This window comes from Carassius auratus, chromosome 19, assembly GCF_003368295.1.
Source record: "Carassius auratus strain Wakin chromosome 19, ASM336829v1, whole genome shotgun sequence".
Classification (NCBI taxonomy): Eukaryota; Metazoa; Chordata; class Actinopteri; order Cypriniformes; family Cyprinidae; genus Carassius; species Carassius auratus.
In genome coordinates this window covers 6,621,591-6,640,860 of record NC_039261.1, presented here as the reverse complement: position 1 = coordinate 6,640,860, position 19,270 = coordinate 6,621,591, and the positions used below count along the sequence as shown (strand labels likewise).

Here is a 19,270-nt window from a genome sequence, read left to right as displayed (position 1 = left end):
TAATTAAATTTTAAGCACATATTTATTGTGTTTGATTGTAGAAGGGCAGTAACTTTGTAAGATTAGCATTCAGAAACAGAATATACCATATTATGGAAGGTAAAGATCTCCAGGAAAAAGGTTGGCCACCACTGGGCTAAGCTATAAAATATGAATGAACGTTAGATGGCGCACTGCACCTTCATGTAAAAATCATACACGCATAAATATCACATGTAAGCTCGTAGAATAGCTATTTGTATTAGAAACAAAATTTAAGTACGATATATGTTTGAACAAACCCACCGTTTCCATCAAAAGGATTTCGTTGCTAAACGCTGAGGCTGAGCCACACACTTTGCATTTGTGGTACACGGTGACTTCTCGTGAAATCTCGCGATGGCTGACTCAAACGAGAACACAGCACGGGGGAAAATGACGTCTCGTCAACAACACTAACAAAGTGAAAAAGGTATTTAAACGCTGTTAATGTTGCATACATTTAGACAAATAACATTGTCTGTGTTTCTATCACATTTCAAGTTAAGATTATCTCACGCTAGGTTTTTGTTCGTCCAGTGTCGTTATAGTGATAGTAGCTCAGTGTAGAGCTGGATAATGACGTTTTGTTGTATCTAAAAATGTTTATGCTGTTACGGCTATGATTATGTGTTTTCACTTGCTTTTGCAGGTTATTGTTTTGATGTAATGTTTATAGTTTGATTAGATAATGCTAATATGTGATATATGGTTTGTTGTGTTTATATTTAGGTGTAACACGTCAATACTCGCTTTCTCTGTCTCTCTCTTATACAGCCATGAATATATATTGTTAACAGACATGCCACAAAGTCCCACTCAATAGCCACTCAGCCATCAGTGCCCATGACAACCCCTCCTCTGGCCCAGTTCCCTGGGCAACAGGCTCAGGCAGCTCGGGATGTGAACACAGCCTCGCTCTGTCGGATCGGACAGGAGACGGTGCAGGACATCGTCTTACGAACCATGGAGATCTTTCAGCTGCTGAGAAACATGCAGGTAAGTTCATCCACTCAAACACATCCATCCACAGGTGAAGACTTTACCCAGATGACTCTTATTCTCCCTATCTTCTCCCTCAGCTGCCCAATGGAGTCACCTATCATCCTAACACTCATCAGGACCGGTTGGGGAAACTGCAGGAGCACTTGCGCATGCTCTCTGTTCTTTTCCGAAAGCTCCGTCTTGTCTATGACAAATGTAATGAAAATTGTGCTGGTCTGGACCCCATTCCTCCTGAGGTGAGATTATGCTTTCTCTATCACATTCCAGTCTAGTTTTAATGAAACTGACTTTCTTCAATTACTTTATGTACTTTAATTTACTTTAATTTCACTTCTTTCATGATACTGAGTCATTTGGTTCTGAATATGAAACCGATCTTGAATATTTTCAATAGTTTGATGCAATTTTAAAGAAGCAATAAGCAAAACTTTTTTTAATGGACAGTTTAATATTGGTCTTTGACTTTATACAGATTATCAAAATTAACATTTGCCATAAAAAATAATTATTTGCTTGTAACTTTTTTTTTTTTTTTTACGAAGAGCAAATGACAATTGTACATTAAAAAAGAAATGAACTTGCTTCATCTTTTTGGTGGGTTGAGTATTTAAATTTTTTTTTTTTTTTTTTTAAACAAGTAGGCCTAAAATTGAAGATATTTACTTTATTTAAGCTGGTGCTTTGAGTTATTAAAGCCAGTCATTCTTGCCTTATTTTTTCTTTTATCAAAGAGTGCAGTGGAATACATTCATTAAATCTACAGTTGTTTTATTTACATTTATTTATATTTCGCACACTTGACAACCTTTAATTTCCTTTGAAGAACCGGGTAGTAACAATATATCCCATGCAAACTTTTAGAATAGTTATTTGCATTGAAAGAAAAATTCAAGTACAAAGTTTGTTTGAGTAAACCTGCTGTTTCCATCAAAAATCTGTCTTTGCTAAGCACTGAGCCACACACTTTGCATATGTGGTACAAGCGTACTCGCCAATCTTGTGAAAGCCAACCCAACTTTTTTTTTTTCTTTGAAGAATAAGGATTACTGTTATCTTGGGAACAACCTTAATACATAACATAATTAAAGTATTAATTATGTTATGAGGGTTTGATAACTTTAAAGAGTGGAGTTTGAGTGAATATATAAGAGTGGATTCATTTGATCTTGTACTTCATCGATTTCTGTCCATCCATAACATACACTCAGCTGTGAATGTTTTAATTAGTGCACCTTGTGAGTGCTAGCTTTCAATTTCCAGCGGAGGAAACATCTTTGAATCACATTGTCAGCTTGGCTTCCTATTAGCATTGAAGCGATCTAGTGATTGAGTCCAACTGAGATTCCCACTGACTTGAGTTTGGTCACCCGAAGAGCTCATTGACGTCATGTCTCGACTTGTAAAGAACAAGCTCTGCAAGAGCTTGCATGTTTTTCAGATCTTCTGAAGCACTGCTGTAATGACTTCTTGAAACATCTGGAAAAAAATACAACGTTCAACTTGAGAAAAAGGATATGAAAGACCAAAGAACTCAGAATCACAGGTATGAAATATCTGTGATTTATACACAATTTGGCCCTCAGGAATTAAGACTCAAATGTGTATGAGAGCAAATTAAGCCCTTTAGAGTTGGATCGAATACACAGCTGGTCTGTTGAGTCACTTAAGCCAATCATTTGTGCAATCTTTTTTCTTTGATCGAACAGAGCGGTGGAATAAAGTCATTAGATCTGCAGTAGCTTTAACCGGAGGGTATGAACAACAGCCTTGAGAGTTGGAAATTCAAGTTCTTTCTTCTCATTACCAAAAGTGCCCCTGTGCTCACAGGATATTTATTTTGGCTCGGCCTCTTCTGTTTGGATTTCAGGTGTTCTCTTTAGCTCCTGTTGCACTTTCTCTCCAAACAGGAAGTGCTATAATGGAGTCAGCGGCATTACCTCATCACCTCGCTAATTAGCTGCGGCGCTCTGTAATGAACAGCTGGCGAAGTCCCTCATGTCAGCATTTTCCAACCCAGGCAATCACCGGCTCCCAACGGTGGAATTTCCTGCACAACGCAAATGAAATAGCCATGTCATTTCATTTACCACCTCACTTTTTCCACCCACTTCAGTCCCCTCAAAGCAATCAACCCGAGTGAACCTCACTGAATCATTGTTTTCAGGCAGCTGGCAGAACACATCCATCTTTCAGTGTCTGGACCTTGAGTAAACGTTATATTAACTAGCAGGCTCTTTCTTACTCCACTTCCTGCCTGACAGGTGGGTACTTCCTTTAAAACTCAATGTGAGTTTGGTTCAGAGGTTGTTTTTTTTCCTTGTTCTTTTCTAAAATTCATTGGCCCTAAAGTGCGCAAAGCTAATTAAATCAGTCCTCCAGCTATGGCTTGTGTCTTTTCTTTCTCTGCTGGGCCAGTCACCCGCCTGTGGTTTGCTGCATTTACTTCTTTGACAAACCTGCCAGGGGCCTTTCTCTCTCCCTTCTTTGCATTTCATATGATCAGATTTTTCCTTCTTGCTTTTCTGCTGGCATGTGACAGCCTTAAGCCTGTAAGGTCTGTTCTGTAAACCGCAGACCCATGAAATACGAGTGACTCAGAATGTGGAACTTGATTTTTCTGTTGCTGCTGAAATTATAGATCTTTTAAGCTGTTCATTGGTTACCTTTGCACTGCTGTTTTTATATTAAAGTTTGACTAAAAAAATAATAAAAAGGGAGAAAGGCGTAATTACACTACTGTTTCGAATTCGGGATCAGTAATGTTTATTTTTTTTGAAAATCTTCAAGAAAATTTTTCCTGTCGTTTCCCACTGAAAATATTTCTTGTGAAAGTAGTTATTGGGTGTTTACAGAATAAAAGAATATAGTGTACGCAGTACAAATCTGAGCTTTATTAATAAAAATAACTTAAATTTAAATGCAGCTATTTTTAATGAGAGAATTAACAACTGGTTTTATGCCCATTATGATAAAAAACAGCTGTCTATGAGGGTATTTTTCTTTACTGGCATACACTGATTTCTTATCCAGAACACCAGCAGGTGTCACTGTGATGTTAAAGTGAGGAGATCATGATCCAGTGCCAGCAGAGCAGCGAGACCGCTGTCTGTTTGGCAAGGTCACAGAATGATGGAACCTCAAGAAAAGAATGAGACACTTTATGGATCTCAGACAGCATATGCGGGGAGAACTATTTGAACCATTGTCCTGCAGTAAATGGAGGGAAACAAAGTCGTATCAAAGGTGAATGAGATTTATTTGAGGGTGGATCCGAGGGTCTGCTTTTACTGTAACCTCGTCCAAGGCTATTGAGAGGGCTCAGACAATTTGTAAAGCTGAATTATTCAAACCACTTCATTTTAAAGCCAAAGGGCAGTGCCTGTGGAGTGATTTATTTAGGCAAAATAGCAGAGATGGCTGTTATGTTACAAAATGTAAAAGCTAAGATGTGGTGGTTTTGATTTCTCTGTTAAGGGTTGCGATGAAAGCCTTTTGAATTATGCAACAGTCCATTACTGGGGCTTCACCAGGTTGTTTAATTTACAATCTCAACTCTTAAGCTGTTGTGTTGTTTAGACAATAGGTCACCACAGTGAGTGTTTACATAAAATTGTATTCAAACTGTGGTGGATTTTGTCCTCTGATACTTTTTGTGATTATTTTTCAGGCTTTCAAATGCAGCTTTGGATAATGGCCCAGCTTAACCTTAGTTCAGGGCGCTCAACTTTTAAGCTGCCTAGAGATAACCCAACTATCAAAATCCATGCTTCTGTTCACAAATACCACCATATCCTTTTCATTCATTTTTAATCCGAGATGTTTCTTCAGGAAGGCATCAAATTGCTTGTGGCAAGTAAAATAATCAAATACTTGTGTCTTGTGTGTATATTGACCCTGATTTATACAGGAGAGATTTGAACCTACTTTTGAGCATTAAAAATAAATAGTATGATTGTTGAACCCTTCGGCAGTGACTTGTGGTAACTCAGTGATTGAATATCTGGGTTTGTGTGCTGAAGGTTGCAGGTTTAAACATCATTGTGGGGGGGGGGGGGGCACTTAACCTTAGGTTTTTGCAGAGGGACTTGTCAGACCAGGCAAACTTTTTTGTAGCCTCAGTTTTCTGTTCTTAGCTGACAGGAATGGCACCCAGGGTGGGCTTCTATTGCTGTAGCCCATTTGCTTCAATGTTCAACTGGTTGTGTGTTCAGAGATGCTCCTCTGCATACCTCGGTTGTAATGAGTGGTTACTGGTTAGTGTTGCCTTTCTATCAGCTCAAACCAGTCTGGGCAGTCTCTTCTGACCTCTGGAATTTTCGCCCACAGAACTGCTGCTTACTAGATATTTTCTCTTTTTTGGATCATTTTCTGTAAACCCTAGATATGTAGAGTTGTATGTAAAAATCCCAGGAGATGAGCAGTTTCTTAAATACGCCGATGAGCCTATGTGGCACCAACATGCTTGGTTCTGATGCTGGCAGTTTGGACTTCAGCTTGTCTTGACCATATCTGTGTGCCTAAATGTACTGAGTTGCTCCCATGTGATTGGCTGAGAACGAGCAGTTGAACAGGTGTAGCTAATAACAATGAATGTATATCACTGTGGTAATTACAGTGGCTAGCTGTACATGGGCATTTGTAGCTGCCATAAAGCAATCTGGACTATATGCTTAATTTTGTACCTACTCACCAAACTTGCTTACTCCCACAACAGCTGTTTGGGAAGAAGTATGGGAAAGAAACAGAAGCCGTTCGACTTATTAGAAGTCAGTGTACCATCAGAAAGATTATGAAACTTATGTTTCAAGGTAAGTACTATTACATGCAGTTGCTTTAAATGCTTTAAATTGCTTTAAAAAACGAATAAAAAACATACGGTAATTTAATAGATCTTTTACCAGAGCCTGATTCTTTTTTTGAAGTGTGAAATGGGCTTTATATTTTATAGCTGTTTTTGACGTTACACCTCTGGATAACTGGTAGTGAAGGGCTTGAAACTGTGTTGCCATCAGTGCCAAACAAAACTGAGTGAAGTAATCAAAAAAGTGACTATGTGGTAACTTTATTCTGTCTTTGTTTTTCAGCAACTTATCCCCTATGTAGAGGATGACAGTTCTAAACTGGATGACCGAATGGCCAATCAAATCCGCGCAGCCAGTGAAGAGAGAAGAGAAGTACTGGAAGTTAACAAGGTTAGAACCATATATTTTTTTGACATTTAAAATTTGTCAAATGCTTTTATTTTAAGCCATTTACTTTTATTTAAGGTATACATTGGTATACATGGTATACTCTGTGTTGTTAAAATGTTGTAGAGGTTTCTATTAATCAAAAAATCTTAAAAAAAACATACCATGGTTTCCACAAAGATATTAAGCAACTGTTTTCTACATTGATAATAATAATGAAAAGATGAACACTTTAACACTTAATCAGCTTTAAGGACCATGATGTGACTCAGTATTAAATAAATGCAGCATTACCCCAGTATGTAAACCCAAAACAGGCCACTTCACTGTCTGCAGAGACCTTGTTTAGAATATGTTTACAGTGTCCTTTAACTTGGCAAGCATGGATATCTGCCATATTCACTCGCATAATGAAGCCATAGTATTTGAAAACCTACTGAGGATTTCATGACTTTCTTGCAGTAAAAGCAAAATGATCCGATTTTTTTCTGTGCCCCTCTCTGCCATTGAGTCTGCCTTATTAAAAACTGCAGCATGCTCATGAAAAGCAGTCGGTGTAGAAATGCTCATGTGATAAGGGCCCTGGAGCTTTTCGCCGGCCAAATAGCCAGCTGCAAATAACATGCGGAATGAGGCGACCATGTTTGGGGGAATGAAGGATGTCAAACTCAGGGGAGGTCAAGTTGCGTCAGGATGTGGAGAGCAGATGTGTTACAGCTCTCCATCATATGCCTGTGCAGCATTTGCATGTTCAAGGATATCTGATGTTGGTTTATAATCACATTACATGCAAGTGAACAAATCAAATATTTCATTTTTTTTTAAGAATAGTCGTTTTTTTTTATTTTTCCATCCATCCATCTGTATGAAGGATGATGGAAGGACAGATAGACGGATAAATGCAGATAATGGTATAGTAATGAATGGACTGATGGATGAACTGGCAGATAGACATCAGCTCGAACGAGCAAATGGACGCATGCATGAAAGTAATGAGGCCATGGATGATTGAAAATTAGCACTCAGGTCAGTTTGTTGAAACATAATGGAGACGTCTTTCTGACTCATCCCATTGCAGGCTAGGTTGCGCCTTTTAATAGAGTCATGCCATTGTCCTGTTGATTGAGTGCCGCCGTTTGCCGTGCCAATGGAGCTCAGGCTTGATTTACTGAATCCTTCATCACTGTTGGAGCTCCAACAAGTTGGTGAAATGGTGGAAAGATGTATAGCACGAGTATGGTAATGCCCCTCTGCTTTATGGGGCGTCCCGTAACTGAATGATCACCCTGCTCTCGTTATCTGTCGATTGGGGTAATTGCTGTTTGTCAGGGCCCATGCTGAATAATGCTCCTGTAATCTAGAGTGGCCTTCATCACCATGACCGATCTGTCTTCACACATCTTGGATGTGTTCCGCAGAGTTTTATTGTACCTTTCATTAGTACCATAACTATAAAATTTCTATCGCCAAAATCTCAGAGGTGTAATCTTATTTTAATCGCACAGAAATTTCAGAAACAAGCTCAAGAAAAGCCGTTAGTGAAAACAAACGCAGGTCCGAAATATGCCTCATCTGACTCAAGAGGATAATCTACTGAAAGCCTGTCATCCCTCCCTTTTTCTTGGCTCTCTAACTGCTTTGGTGTGAGAGTCCCTGGGGCTCCTATGGGCCCCACAGATGTGTGAGGCCATCCAAAGGTCCACTGTAGTCGAGGCACTGTCAACTCATCCGGGCAGGCGCTTTGATTGAACACTGCTCTAACTGTTAATAAATTCATGTCACAGCCCATTAAGAAGGCCTTGGAGAGACGGGCTGCTCTCATTTATTCTCCACCACTCTCCTCTCTTTTTTTTCTCCCCCCCTTTTGCACTCTTTCTTTCTTACCCGCCCCCCTTCTCAATGTTTTTTTAATACCCTGTTAATTACCCCGTCTGTCCTCTTCATTCAAATGAGAAAGTGAGAAATGGGAGAGGAAAATGTTTGTAATTTCAAGTAGGCCTCTCCGAAGGCAGATACCGTGAGCGTAATCAACAACGGCAGAGGCTGCGGCGGAGGTGGCGGTGCGGGCGTTTACCGTTATCTCCGGAGCAGGGCTGGGGCTGAGGGGCCGTGGTGGAGCTGTGCTCTGATAAACAAACATGCCGGAACCATAATGAGGCGGTTCAGAGGAGACAGTCCTCCCCATACACACACACACACACATGCTTGGAGGAGGCACTCAATTCTCCACATGATTAGTCAGTTCATATGTCATCCATTAGAACAGGTTTACCGGCTAGAGGCCTTTTAATTGGTGCAAACAGGGTCAGGGAGGAAGGCCCAGCATGCTTAGGGCATGGAAAAAAGAGACACGCTGAAAATAGAAAACATTTCGCAGCGCTTCATTGCGCTTCAGGTTGAGCAATTGCAGTTTGTTTTCCTATTATTACTTTGTACTAGTGTACGAATAATTAGGTTTTTTTTTTTCATCAGATGGTTGTGTTAACATTTAAACAACAAATTAAAGCCACTCGAGGTCTGGAAAGTCTCACAGTCTAATGTTGGTTTAAACCCAAATAACAAAAAAAGGAAGATAGTATTATGGATCTTCTTTCATTCTGACATCCTTAACTCGCCCTCATTTTGTCTTCAAGACACCTTTTATTTAAAAGCTTTGTGTGAGAAACAGGCCCATATTTGACTTACTAAAATATCTTTGCATTATCAGTGATTGGATTATACGGATTCACCCTCCATAAATCAGTGCTCAAATAGGAACTGACGCTGCTCTTATTTGTCTTGTATTTTGTACTTTGCTTGGCCTACTACCCATGTGGAAATATGATTCAGTTTCAAAACGATCCCTTTTTGTCTTCTCAGCCAAATCCAGAGTTTTCCCTTTTCTACCGTAAGAGCGGTGGGGCTAAAATTACATCTTTCTCACTTTAGGCTTTAAAATGGAATTACTGCTACACTTTCCCTGAAAGATTTCTATTGCTCATCTCTCCTTTTATGCTGCTTGGGAAGCGCTCATTGGAGCCAGATGCAGTAAACCCCTGACAGTCTGAGAACAGATGAAAGAACCCGCTGTAACAATGGGATGCAGGGATATGCCTGATTGGGAATCACACAATCCTTTTTTAAAAGAAAGCTTTCTCTTGTTTTAACAATGTCTTTAGCACCATTGTGTATTTTTGCATTAAAAAAATGAGGCATATTTTTAGAAGCATTAACAATTTTATGCATTGTAGCACTAGTCAGATCCTGAAGGCAATCCCCCAAATGCGAAATAATCCTATTCTCATTTCAATAATAAAAATCATCTTCTCTGGACTATACATATAATATAAGTAATTGGGGAAAGGTGATATGCTTAATTATTCATGAAATATCAATATTTAAAAAAATACAGTAGTCTAGATATGAAGGGACATGCCTTGTTTAATTCTGAAATTCAGCACTGTCTTATTTAAGGATTACAAACTGATAACAAGAAAACACTTTAGCTCGAATTATGATTTGACATCATGTGGTTTCTGTTTCCATTGCATCAGTCATTCCCCAAGTGGGTGACATCTTTCTTTCATCCCTCTCGTCCTTCACCTCTGATCTATATAGATCTCCTCCCTCCTCCAGCGTCTCAGTCTCAACACATTGGGTTGGGGCTTTAGTTCCTCTTTGTTTCGTTTCTCCATCAATCCTTTCACTCCCACTCGTCCCAGTCGCAGCGCTCACACATGCCACACTGTTTAGCTCAAAACCGAAACGGTGCTTTGAAGATCTGATGAACTTTTCTACTTGAACATTGTGTTTTTAATTGAGTTTAGGTTCTCGTTAATGAATTGCTGTAGTGGAACGAAAATAATGAAACGTTAGGAGATGAGATCATTTGCAAATCATTTGCAACTAGATCGGTTTAGTTTAAATTCAGCAGACAGCCTACGTGCATATGTGTTTATAGGCGCAGATGGAGTGGGCAGGGAATGGTCATGGAGGGTTGATACAAGCACTGTAAACGAAGTAACAATAAACAGCAAAATCAATACTGCAGGCTGACAGCAGTCTGGTGTTGCAAGATTGAAAAATGCTGGGGCGCAGAGCAGTGATCAATGGAAACAACCTTCAATACTTTGACATTTCACACACAGTCTCTCTTTACTGCTGCTTATACTCCGGAGAGCATTTGGAAGAGAGGTTTACAGGTTTTCATTTGGCGCACGGTAAAGCAAGTACCATTATTACTGTTTCCTGTATTTACGAACCAACCCCTTTGCGCTACTACAGACTAGACTTTGTGAAATTATGAAATAACTTTCTAAAAAGCACGTTTGAGTTATTTTTTTTATCAGTGATTAGACATATACAGATGATAAAATTGGTGTAAAGCCTATAGATGTCCATTGAAAGAGGGATTCGAAAAGTATAACCACCAGAATATCTGTGGGCTGTGTTCTTCTTATAAATTTTAATTTGATTTCCTTTAATTTCAATTGTAATTTTAATTTATATTTTATAAATATAAATGTAATTTATAAATTATTCGTTTAATTTACATTTATAAATACAGGTTACTTTAAAAAATATTTTATGTACAACTTTGGAGTGTCTGGAGTCTCAGTCAAGTTAACCTCAACAGACCTTGAATTTTCAATATTTTTATTGGTTTGCGCCATGTATAGTATCATTCTGTTATATGTGAGGCTTTAAATGCAATATTCACTTTTATACAGTATGTATCAGGGGTCTCTCTGTACACCAAGGGGTTCTTCGGAAAGTGTTGAAGGCTTTTGTATAAGCAAGCGTCATGTTCTGTACAGTAGGTGACTTGAAGAAGCAAGCACCACTTTTTTTTTCAGAAAATGTAAACATCTAGTTATATTTTTAGCTGTCTTTCAAAGACTTTGGTATCTTTTCTGTTGAATTGTCAACATGTCTGAAGGAATTTTGTTGAAGGGCAGTTGTTGCAGTGTTTTTTTCTGTAGATTTCTGTCACTCATCATTTCCTGCATTCTTGCCATCAGCAGTCTTCTCATGTAACACACAGAGGGGCCATCTGGCTTCAGCTTTGATCAAAATAAACAGCTGATGCAGCTAGTTCAATTTTTGGATGTTTAGCAGCAGCATTAATGCCAGAAGAACACACTGTCCACATCATTTAATCTACAAGATAGTCGACATGGGAGAGATAATGCTAATTCAAAGAAAAGACTAATGCCATTCACATCTGTTCAGGGAAATGTACATATAGTGCTTCATTAATTCATTAATTTCATTCATTCATTCATTTAAATTGAATTGAATTGAACTTAATTTACTTATACCCTGACAGTCATTTCTGACTTGCAATTTAATTATCAAATATTAAAACCATTTTGCTTTGGAAGTTGTATTCAAAATCCACTTTGCTCAGAAATCTTAGGAGGCATCTGCTTTTGAGATCTCGCTTCTGGATTCCATCTAGTCAACGGTTTGAGAATGAATGAGAAGTGTTTTTAAATAAGCAGAACACAATAGTTGCATTAAAGATGTTGTGATGTCACATGGATTAGAATGAAGTGGTACATTGTTTCCCGCTCTTCAATCAGTGTAATCCCCTCGCTTCACTCCCAGACTCTTAAACTAGTAATTCCTGCTCAATCTCAGCGAGCAGAAATGTTGAAACAAGTCGAGAGAGACGAGGCGGATTAGCCATGTGTAATCCAAGGTCACAGTTTTTATAATGAAGGCTTGTTCTGCATTTTATTTCATTCCATTTAAATTTTCTTAGTTTCAAATCGTTTCGCTTTGATCAGTCTCTGCAATAAACATGTTCTAACTGGTATTTAATCCACACTTCTCAATAGCTTTTTTTAATCCATTTAGACCTGAGAGACTAATTTGTGCTTCTCACAGTTTTGGGTGCCAATGAAAAACACACATTTTTCTTTGCACTGGTGCAAGCACATCATCCAGCTGTCACTCAGTGTAAGACATAGCACATTTGAACAAACCTGAATTTTAATAAGTCCGCATTTGATCAAAAACTCTTCCCACCGCGCACATTATCGAGGACGGCTGCTTTGATCTCACAGTGAGTCGGTGAGGTAAGGGTTTCAGCTGAAGGGAGAGGCAAAATGAGATGCCATGTTTGAGCCTAGGACTGAATGATATGAAAAAAGTAAATGCAGTTTATCTCTTCTGATTGTCTTCTGCAAAAGCCACTTAACGAATTTGTGATTATTGGCAGCAAATTTGAACTAGTCCTTAAATATCACTTATTATTACTATTAATGATAAGTAGCACTACTAAAAGGAAGGAAGGAAGTAATAATAAAAAATAATGAATTAATTCTGTCATCATTTATTCACCCTCATGCCATTCTAAACCCATATGACTTTCTTTTTTAAAGATAAATGTTATGAGAAATGTTAGTGAAAGTCAATTGTTGTTTAGGCTTCCATTGACTTGTCATTCTGTAGGCTAAAATGAATGACATGGCAGTGAGTAAATAAGTATATTACTGAGTGAACTGTCCCTTTATTAGTCAGTGGACAAGTACATTCTAAAATGTAAGTGTGTAGGTTATTAAACTTCAGGTCACATTGACTTCACATTTATTAAGCAGCCCGCAGTGGCTTTCAGTGCTCAATAAGAAGAAGCAACTTTGTCCTGAGAGCTGAGCTGCCACCAAGCAGTTGCCTTCATGCTAACATCTGAAAGCCAGTCGGATGATGAGAGCCCTTTATCACAGTTTAATCTGTACTGAGAATCATGATCAAGTGAGGCTTTACCTCTCTGCTCTATGAGAAACTTGTGTCCTCTGAGCTTGCCTCAGGACTCCTGTTTCAGTGCTTGACAACAAGTGCCTGTCAGTGTTCCTGGAGCAATCATGATCCAGGTTGACCCTGGTAAAAAAGGAAGAAGCGATCAATGTAGTGTACTGCCCTGCACCAGCTGGGACCTGTTCATTTATACTTAGGCTTTATTGTGTCTAAATGGTGCTAGACAGCAGTTCAGCTCACCAGGGTCATCACTTACTACTGATCCCACCAGGCCTGTTGCTGGAGCTCTGCTTTTTCCTAGTAGGTTGACTGTCTTAGAGAAGTTGCATCTCTAAGTTCATCCTTTTTAAAGCACCATTGCCATTGCCTGCTGTGAGCAATTTGCTTAAAATGTATTATGTCATCAGTTTTATTGTGTGTGAACTTTTGTGCAATCAGGTTATAGATATTAAGCCTATAGGCTGTCATTTAAAAGTTTGGGGTGTGAACTTTTATACAAAAAAGGTAATAGATATTAAGCCTATAGGCTTCCATTTAAAAGTTTGGGGTAAGGTTTTTTATTATTATTTATTTTTATAAATAGCATTGATGCATTAGATTTATCAAAAGTTACAATAAAGACTGTTATAAAATAGCGAATTGCCACAATTTTTCCTTCCATGATATTGATTTTGCCATCGCAGTGTTTTTGTTTCTAAGCGGACTGTTAAAAAAGTTATTAGAATTATTTCCTGAAGGCTCATGTGACACTGAAGACAGAAAAAACGACAGATTTTATCATATAATAAAAGAGAGAGATTTTTTTTAAATATAACATTACACAAAATTACAGTTTTTACTTTAGTATTGATAAAAAATTAATTCAACCTTAGTGAGCATAGAAGACTTTCAAAAACAAAAATAACAACCCCAAGCTTTTAAATGATAGTGCATATTTTGAATTTCTGACATTATTTTATTGAAGGCAGTGAACACACACACACACACACACACACACACACACACACACTGTGAGCACACACCCGGAGCAGTGGGCAGCCATTTATGCTGCGGCGCCTGGGGAGCAGTTGGGGGTTCGATGCCTTGCTCAAGGGCACCTAAGTCGTGGTATTAGAAGGTGGAGAGAGAGCTGTTCATGCACTACCCCCTCCCACAATTCCGTCCGGCCTGAGACTGGGATTGGGAGTCCAACCCTCTAACCATTAGGCCACGACTTCCCCCAGAGAGAAGTAGCTCCGGCTACAATGTTCTTCCGCAAGACGCAAGCAGTTCTGTTTATTGACCGCAAGAGCGTCAAATGTTCCCTACTGCACCTTTAACTAAGCAGTTTCATATATTCATGAAAAGTATAATTTTCTTAATTAAAACATGTTTTATTTATATAGTACAGACCAAAAGTTTGGACACACCTTTTCATTCAAAGAGTTTTCTTTATTTTCACGACTATGAAAATTGTAGATTCACACTGAAGGCATCAAAACTATGAATTAACACTTGTGGAATTATATATGGAATTATATAAATAACAAAAAAGTGTGAAACAACTGAAAATATGTCATATTCTAGGTTGTTCAAAGTAGCCACCTTTTGCTTTGATTACTGCTTTGCACACTCTTGTCATTCTCTTGATGAGCTTCAAGAGGTAGTCACCTGAAATGGTCTTCCAACAGTCTTGAAGGAGTTCCCCGAGAGATGCTTAGCACTTGTTGGCCCTTTTGCCTTCTGTCTGCGGTCCAGCTCACCCCTAAACCATCTCGATTGGGTTCAGGTCCGGTGACTGTGGAGGCCAGGTCATCTGGCGCAGCACCCCATCACTCTCCTTCTCGGTCAAATAGTCCTTGATGCCTTCAGTGTGACTCTACAATTTTCATAGTCATGAAAATAAAGAAAACTCTTTGAATGAGAAGGTGTGTCCAAACTAGAGATGGGCATAGATTATTTTTTTAAATCTAGATTAATCTCACTGTGATTTTGAAATTAATCTAGATTAAAAAACTCAAGTTGTTTCTTAAATGAAAGTAAACAGTTGAGGAAAAAAATGGGATTTGTATTATATTGGATGCGTTCATCGTCTCTTAAAGTGACCGCGTCTAATTTATCTACTGGCTGCTGTAATGCTAATCCAAGAAAATTAAAATCTCTCACTTCTCTTGACTGAATTACTTTATAGTTTTAACGGTCAAACCAAAAATTATTCAGACACCAGATATCATTTTTGATATATATAGCAAAACTGTAATAATGTGAGAAATGTTGAAGGTGTCTGAATAAATGTAGGTTTGATTGTATATTTCATTTTTATATTGAAGACTATCCAGTGCTATTATTTGGTTTCTGTACCTTGACACCTACAAACTTGAAAAAAACTTAAACATTGGTGTGAAACCGGAGTAATGTTGTTTGCACCTTGTGCAATGTGGAATTAGTTTACAGCTTTTTCAAGCACTTTGTGATGCATTTTGGAAACAGGAGATGAGCCCCTTTTCTAATGCACCACCTAGCTTGATAAACCCCTTCTCAAAGACTTACTGTTTGTCAATTTTATTTGGGTAACACAAAAATATTCTGAATGCCTTTGGCAGAATTTGAATGAGCCATTTTAATCTAGATTAATTTCAAGATCACAGTGAGATTAATCTAGATTAAAAAAAATAATCTATGCCAACCACTATATATATATATATATATATATATATATATATATATATATATATATATATATATATATATATCTTCATATTTATATTTGTGTATATTTGTATATATTTATATATTTTAAATTTATACAATTAAATTAAAGTTTTTACTTTAGGTGCTATGATTACTGACTTTATTTTTATTTTTTTTACCTTTTTACAGTTTACCTAAATATTATTTAAAACTGCAAATAAACTTTAAATGATATGAGATACAATTTTTTTTTAAATAGAAGCTAAATACTGTTTAAAATAAATGTGTAAATTTTTCGGTACACCCGAGTAGTACAGATCAGCACACTGCTTTGCCTCCAGAACTGTCTGAATTGTTTGTGGCAAGGATTCAGCAAACCATGCAGGAAGAATTCCTCAGCGGTTCTAGCCAGGTTAACTCAATACAATCACACAGTCTCTGCCCATTTACAGGCTGCATGAACTTCTCATTCCAGCTCACCCCAATGGTGCTCTATTGGATTGAGATCAGGGGACCGTGTTACCATTGGAACAAGCTGAAGTCACAAGCTATTCCCACAATAGAACAAGGTGGAGATGATGAATGCTTTGTGACATGGTGCATTGTCCCAGTGGAAGTAGGCTATTCATTACAAATGGGTAGACTGTGGCTATATAGGGATACAGATGGTCAGTAACAATGCTTATACACTACAGCATCTAAATAAAGCACTGTTTGTATTTAAGAGGCCTGTAGTGCACCAAGCAAACAGTTCCCGTTCTATTACACCACCAGCAGCTTGTACAATTGACACGAGGTGGGCTGGTATAAGCGCATTATACTTCTGCTGTGGCCTAACACCATGAAGCTTCAGAGATACTCTCCTGCACAAAACTGTTATAAAGAGTGTCAGTTTGAATGACATTTTCCTCTAGCCATTTTCTTTAACAAGGTGTTTTTGGCCAGAGAACCTCTTGCTGTTTCTAGCCTGCTGTGTCCAGTACAACACCAGCAATCATACAACAAAGTGGCTTGAATCATATTTATCCCCTTTCAGTTTGGTCAGAAAACAGCTAAACATCTTGACTTGATCGACTTACTTTTTGTGTTGAATTGCTGTCACGTGTTTTAAACAAGTGATTCTCAAAAACCCATCTCTGAGTATGTAAGTATATAGTCCTTTGCATAAAGCAGTTAAACAAAAAGGCTACTTGTGGTGATGTTAACCATTTACAGTGATGAACTCCAGCAACATGGTAAAGGAAATCATATTTTATCTGAGGTATGAATGTGAGTTGCAATGTGAATTGAATGTTGTAAGATAAAAAAAATCGCAGTGTAACACATACTAAATGGCAAGAACAGTTATCCCTGCTCACTGCTGGACAAGCACACACTATAGTCTGATTCATGAGTAAATGACTCTTGTGAGCCGGTTCTTTCATTTAAAAGAACTGTTAGTGCTTTCAAACGATTAACTGATTAATCGCATCCAAAATAAGTTTTTATTTACATAATATATGTGTGTGTCTACTATGTATATTTATTATGTATATATAAAAAAACACATATACAGTTTAGGTTTAGGAAATATTTAAATGTATTTATGTGTGTGTGTGTGTGTGTGTGTGTGTGTGTGTGCGCGTGTATGTGTATGTGTATGTGTATATGTATATGTATATGTATATGTATATGTATATATATATATATATATATATATATATATATATATATATATATATATATATATATGTATATATATGTATGTGTGTGTGTGTATATGTGTATATAGATGTTCAGTTCATTCAAACCTGTTTGAGATTGTGAGTCTTTTGACTGATTCATTAAAATACATTTATTCATTAACTGGAATACACTGGTTGACACTTTATGATTTCATCTTGTGTTATTGGCATGGTATATGCAAAAACAAAGACTGGGCACAATCAAAATATTCCAGTGGTTATTCTATCAGATTAAAGTAACGTATCAGGTAATAGTTTCTGTTGCTGTGGTGCTACAGATTGTGTGGTATAGGAAACATTCACTACATAGTAAATACAATTTATTCCACTGTTTTGTGAGTCTTCTTACTGCTCTGTACACTGAAATTATGATATATTATTTGGCATGAGATAATGCTGAGTTTTATCATGCTACACAGGTAGTAGTTAGGAAAAGAAACCCTGCTACATCATTGTGAAAATAGCTTAGCTGTTATGCTACTGAAAAATGTTAAGTCTGTGACGTAATATGTCAGTGCTGCATATTAACAGTTCAATAACTGAACATTTTTATTTTCCATTTTTATCACAGAAACTCAAACAGAAGAACCAGCAGCTGAAGATGATTATGGACCAGCTCAGAAACCTCATCTGGGAGATCAACTCCATGCTGGCTGTCAGGAGCTGAAAACGTGTGTGTGCACAGAGTCAGTGTTGTACATACACAGCCTTTTTGCTGCATTCATGAGCTCTGCTTTCAGCGGGACACATAAGATAGATGCAGGAAAGAGCAGCGAGGCACAAAATTGAGAGAAGGTAGGAAGCGAAAAGAGGACTGAACTGAAGAAATTCTGCTGCATTCATAACACACGGTTGAAATACCAGCTGACTTGGATTCAATTTTCAACCTGATGAACATTAGGAGGTCTGAGCAAGTCTGCTCATTCACTCAGATATACTCTAAAATGAACCTTTTACGCCAGTATATTCCTCATATTTTGCATGAACGATAGCTCCTATTTACTGTTAAACTTAGTTCTCGGTTGTAACTTGCATAAAAAAAAATTGTGAAACATATTGCATATCAGTGTTGTTGATATATCTATCAAGTATAAACCTTATACCAGTGGGTATCGACTACTTCATACTTTTGTGGTTGTGATTGGGGAAAAAACCCTCAAGTACAAATGGTCTAATTTCAGTATTAGATATAATAAAAATCTATATAAAAAAGAATGCACAGCCATCTACAGTAACTGCACAGTCAAGTGCTGAATTTCAGCATGTACACCGTAAGAAAAGAAAATGGGTAAAATGTACAGTAAAAAAATGGCAGCTGTGGTTGCCAGAATTTTTACATTAAAAAATGTGGTAGCAACGTTTTACGAATGTAGCTTAAATTTACATTTAAATACCGTAATTTCATCAACTGATATAAATGTTAATATACCATCCTACTGAACTACTGAAATCTGTTTTTCACATTTGTAATGCACTGATAACCACCAAAAGCAGGTGGTGAGAAAGTCACATGATTAACAAAAGCCCATTACAAGCAGCTTTTAAATATTAACACATATAGAAGTTGCATAGTGTTAATCACTAAACACTAAAACATCATCATGGTTAACGCATATGAAACTGAAATAATGCAATAAACATTATTTTTAACAAAATTTGGTGTAACATACAATTCTAATGTTCAAAACTGAGAAGACAAAACTAAGAAACATAGCTAATTTACGGTTATTCACTGTAAATTCTACATTACTTTTCCACTGCTTGTACTACTGTAAAATTACATTGAAATTTTAAAATGTCCAATACAGTTTTTTTTTTTTTTTTTTTTTTTACCATATATTGTAGGGGAACTTAACCATTTAAAGTGTTTTTACTGTAGCATTTTTAGAGTTACATTTTTACAGTTTACAGATCAATATAATC

General features: G+C 37.4%; 1 protein-coding gene across 3 annotated transcripts; it reads left to right on the top strand.

Moving 5' to 3' along the window:
* Positions 1–299: 299 nt before the first annotated feature.
* On the top strand, positions 300–18,471 carry med30 (mediator complex subunit 30). Of its 3 annotated transcripts, XR_003294435.1 has the most exons (6): positions 300–451; positions 796–1,017; positions 1,101–1,259; positions 5,738–5,831; positions 6,108–6,215; positions 17,919–17,935. XR_003294435.1 is itself a non-coding variant. In XM_026288565.1 (5 exons), exons 2-5 carry the CDS (start codon positions 865–867, stop codon positions 18,012–18,014), a joined length of 516 nt encoding a protein of 171 aa, XP_026144350.1. In that variant the 5' UTR covers positions 304–451; positions 796–864; the 3' UTR covers positions 18,015–18,471. The 3 variants fall into 3 exon arrangements, 2 of the variants coding, with proteins under 2 accessions (XP_026144350.1, XP_026144351.1); XM_026288565.1 differs by lacking the exon at positions 5,738–5,831 and having other exon boundaries at positions 304–451; positions 17,919–18,471; XM_026288566.1 differs by lacking the exon at positions 5,738–5,831 and having other exon boundaries at positions 382–451; positions 819–1,017; positions 17,919–18,471.
* Positions 18,472–19,270: the final 799 nt, after the last annotated feature.

Coding starts and splice junctions, on each gene's coding strand:
- med30 (XM_026288565.1), top strand. CDS start 865: ATGACAACCCCTCCTCTGGCCCAGTTCCCTGGGCAACAGGCTCAGGCA. Junction 1,018..1,100: donor AGCTGCTGAGAAACATGCAG/GTAAGTTCATCC, acceptor CTTCTCCCTCAG/CTGCCCAATGGAGTCACCTA. Junction 1,260..6,107: donor TGGACCCCATTCCTCCTGAG/GTGAGATTATGC, acceptor TTTGTTTTTCAG/CAACTTATCCCCTATGTAGA.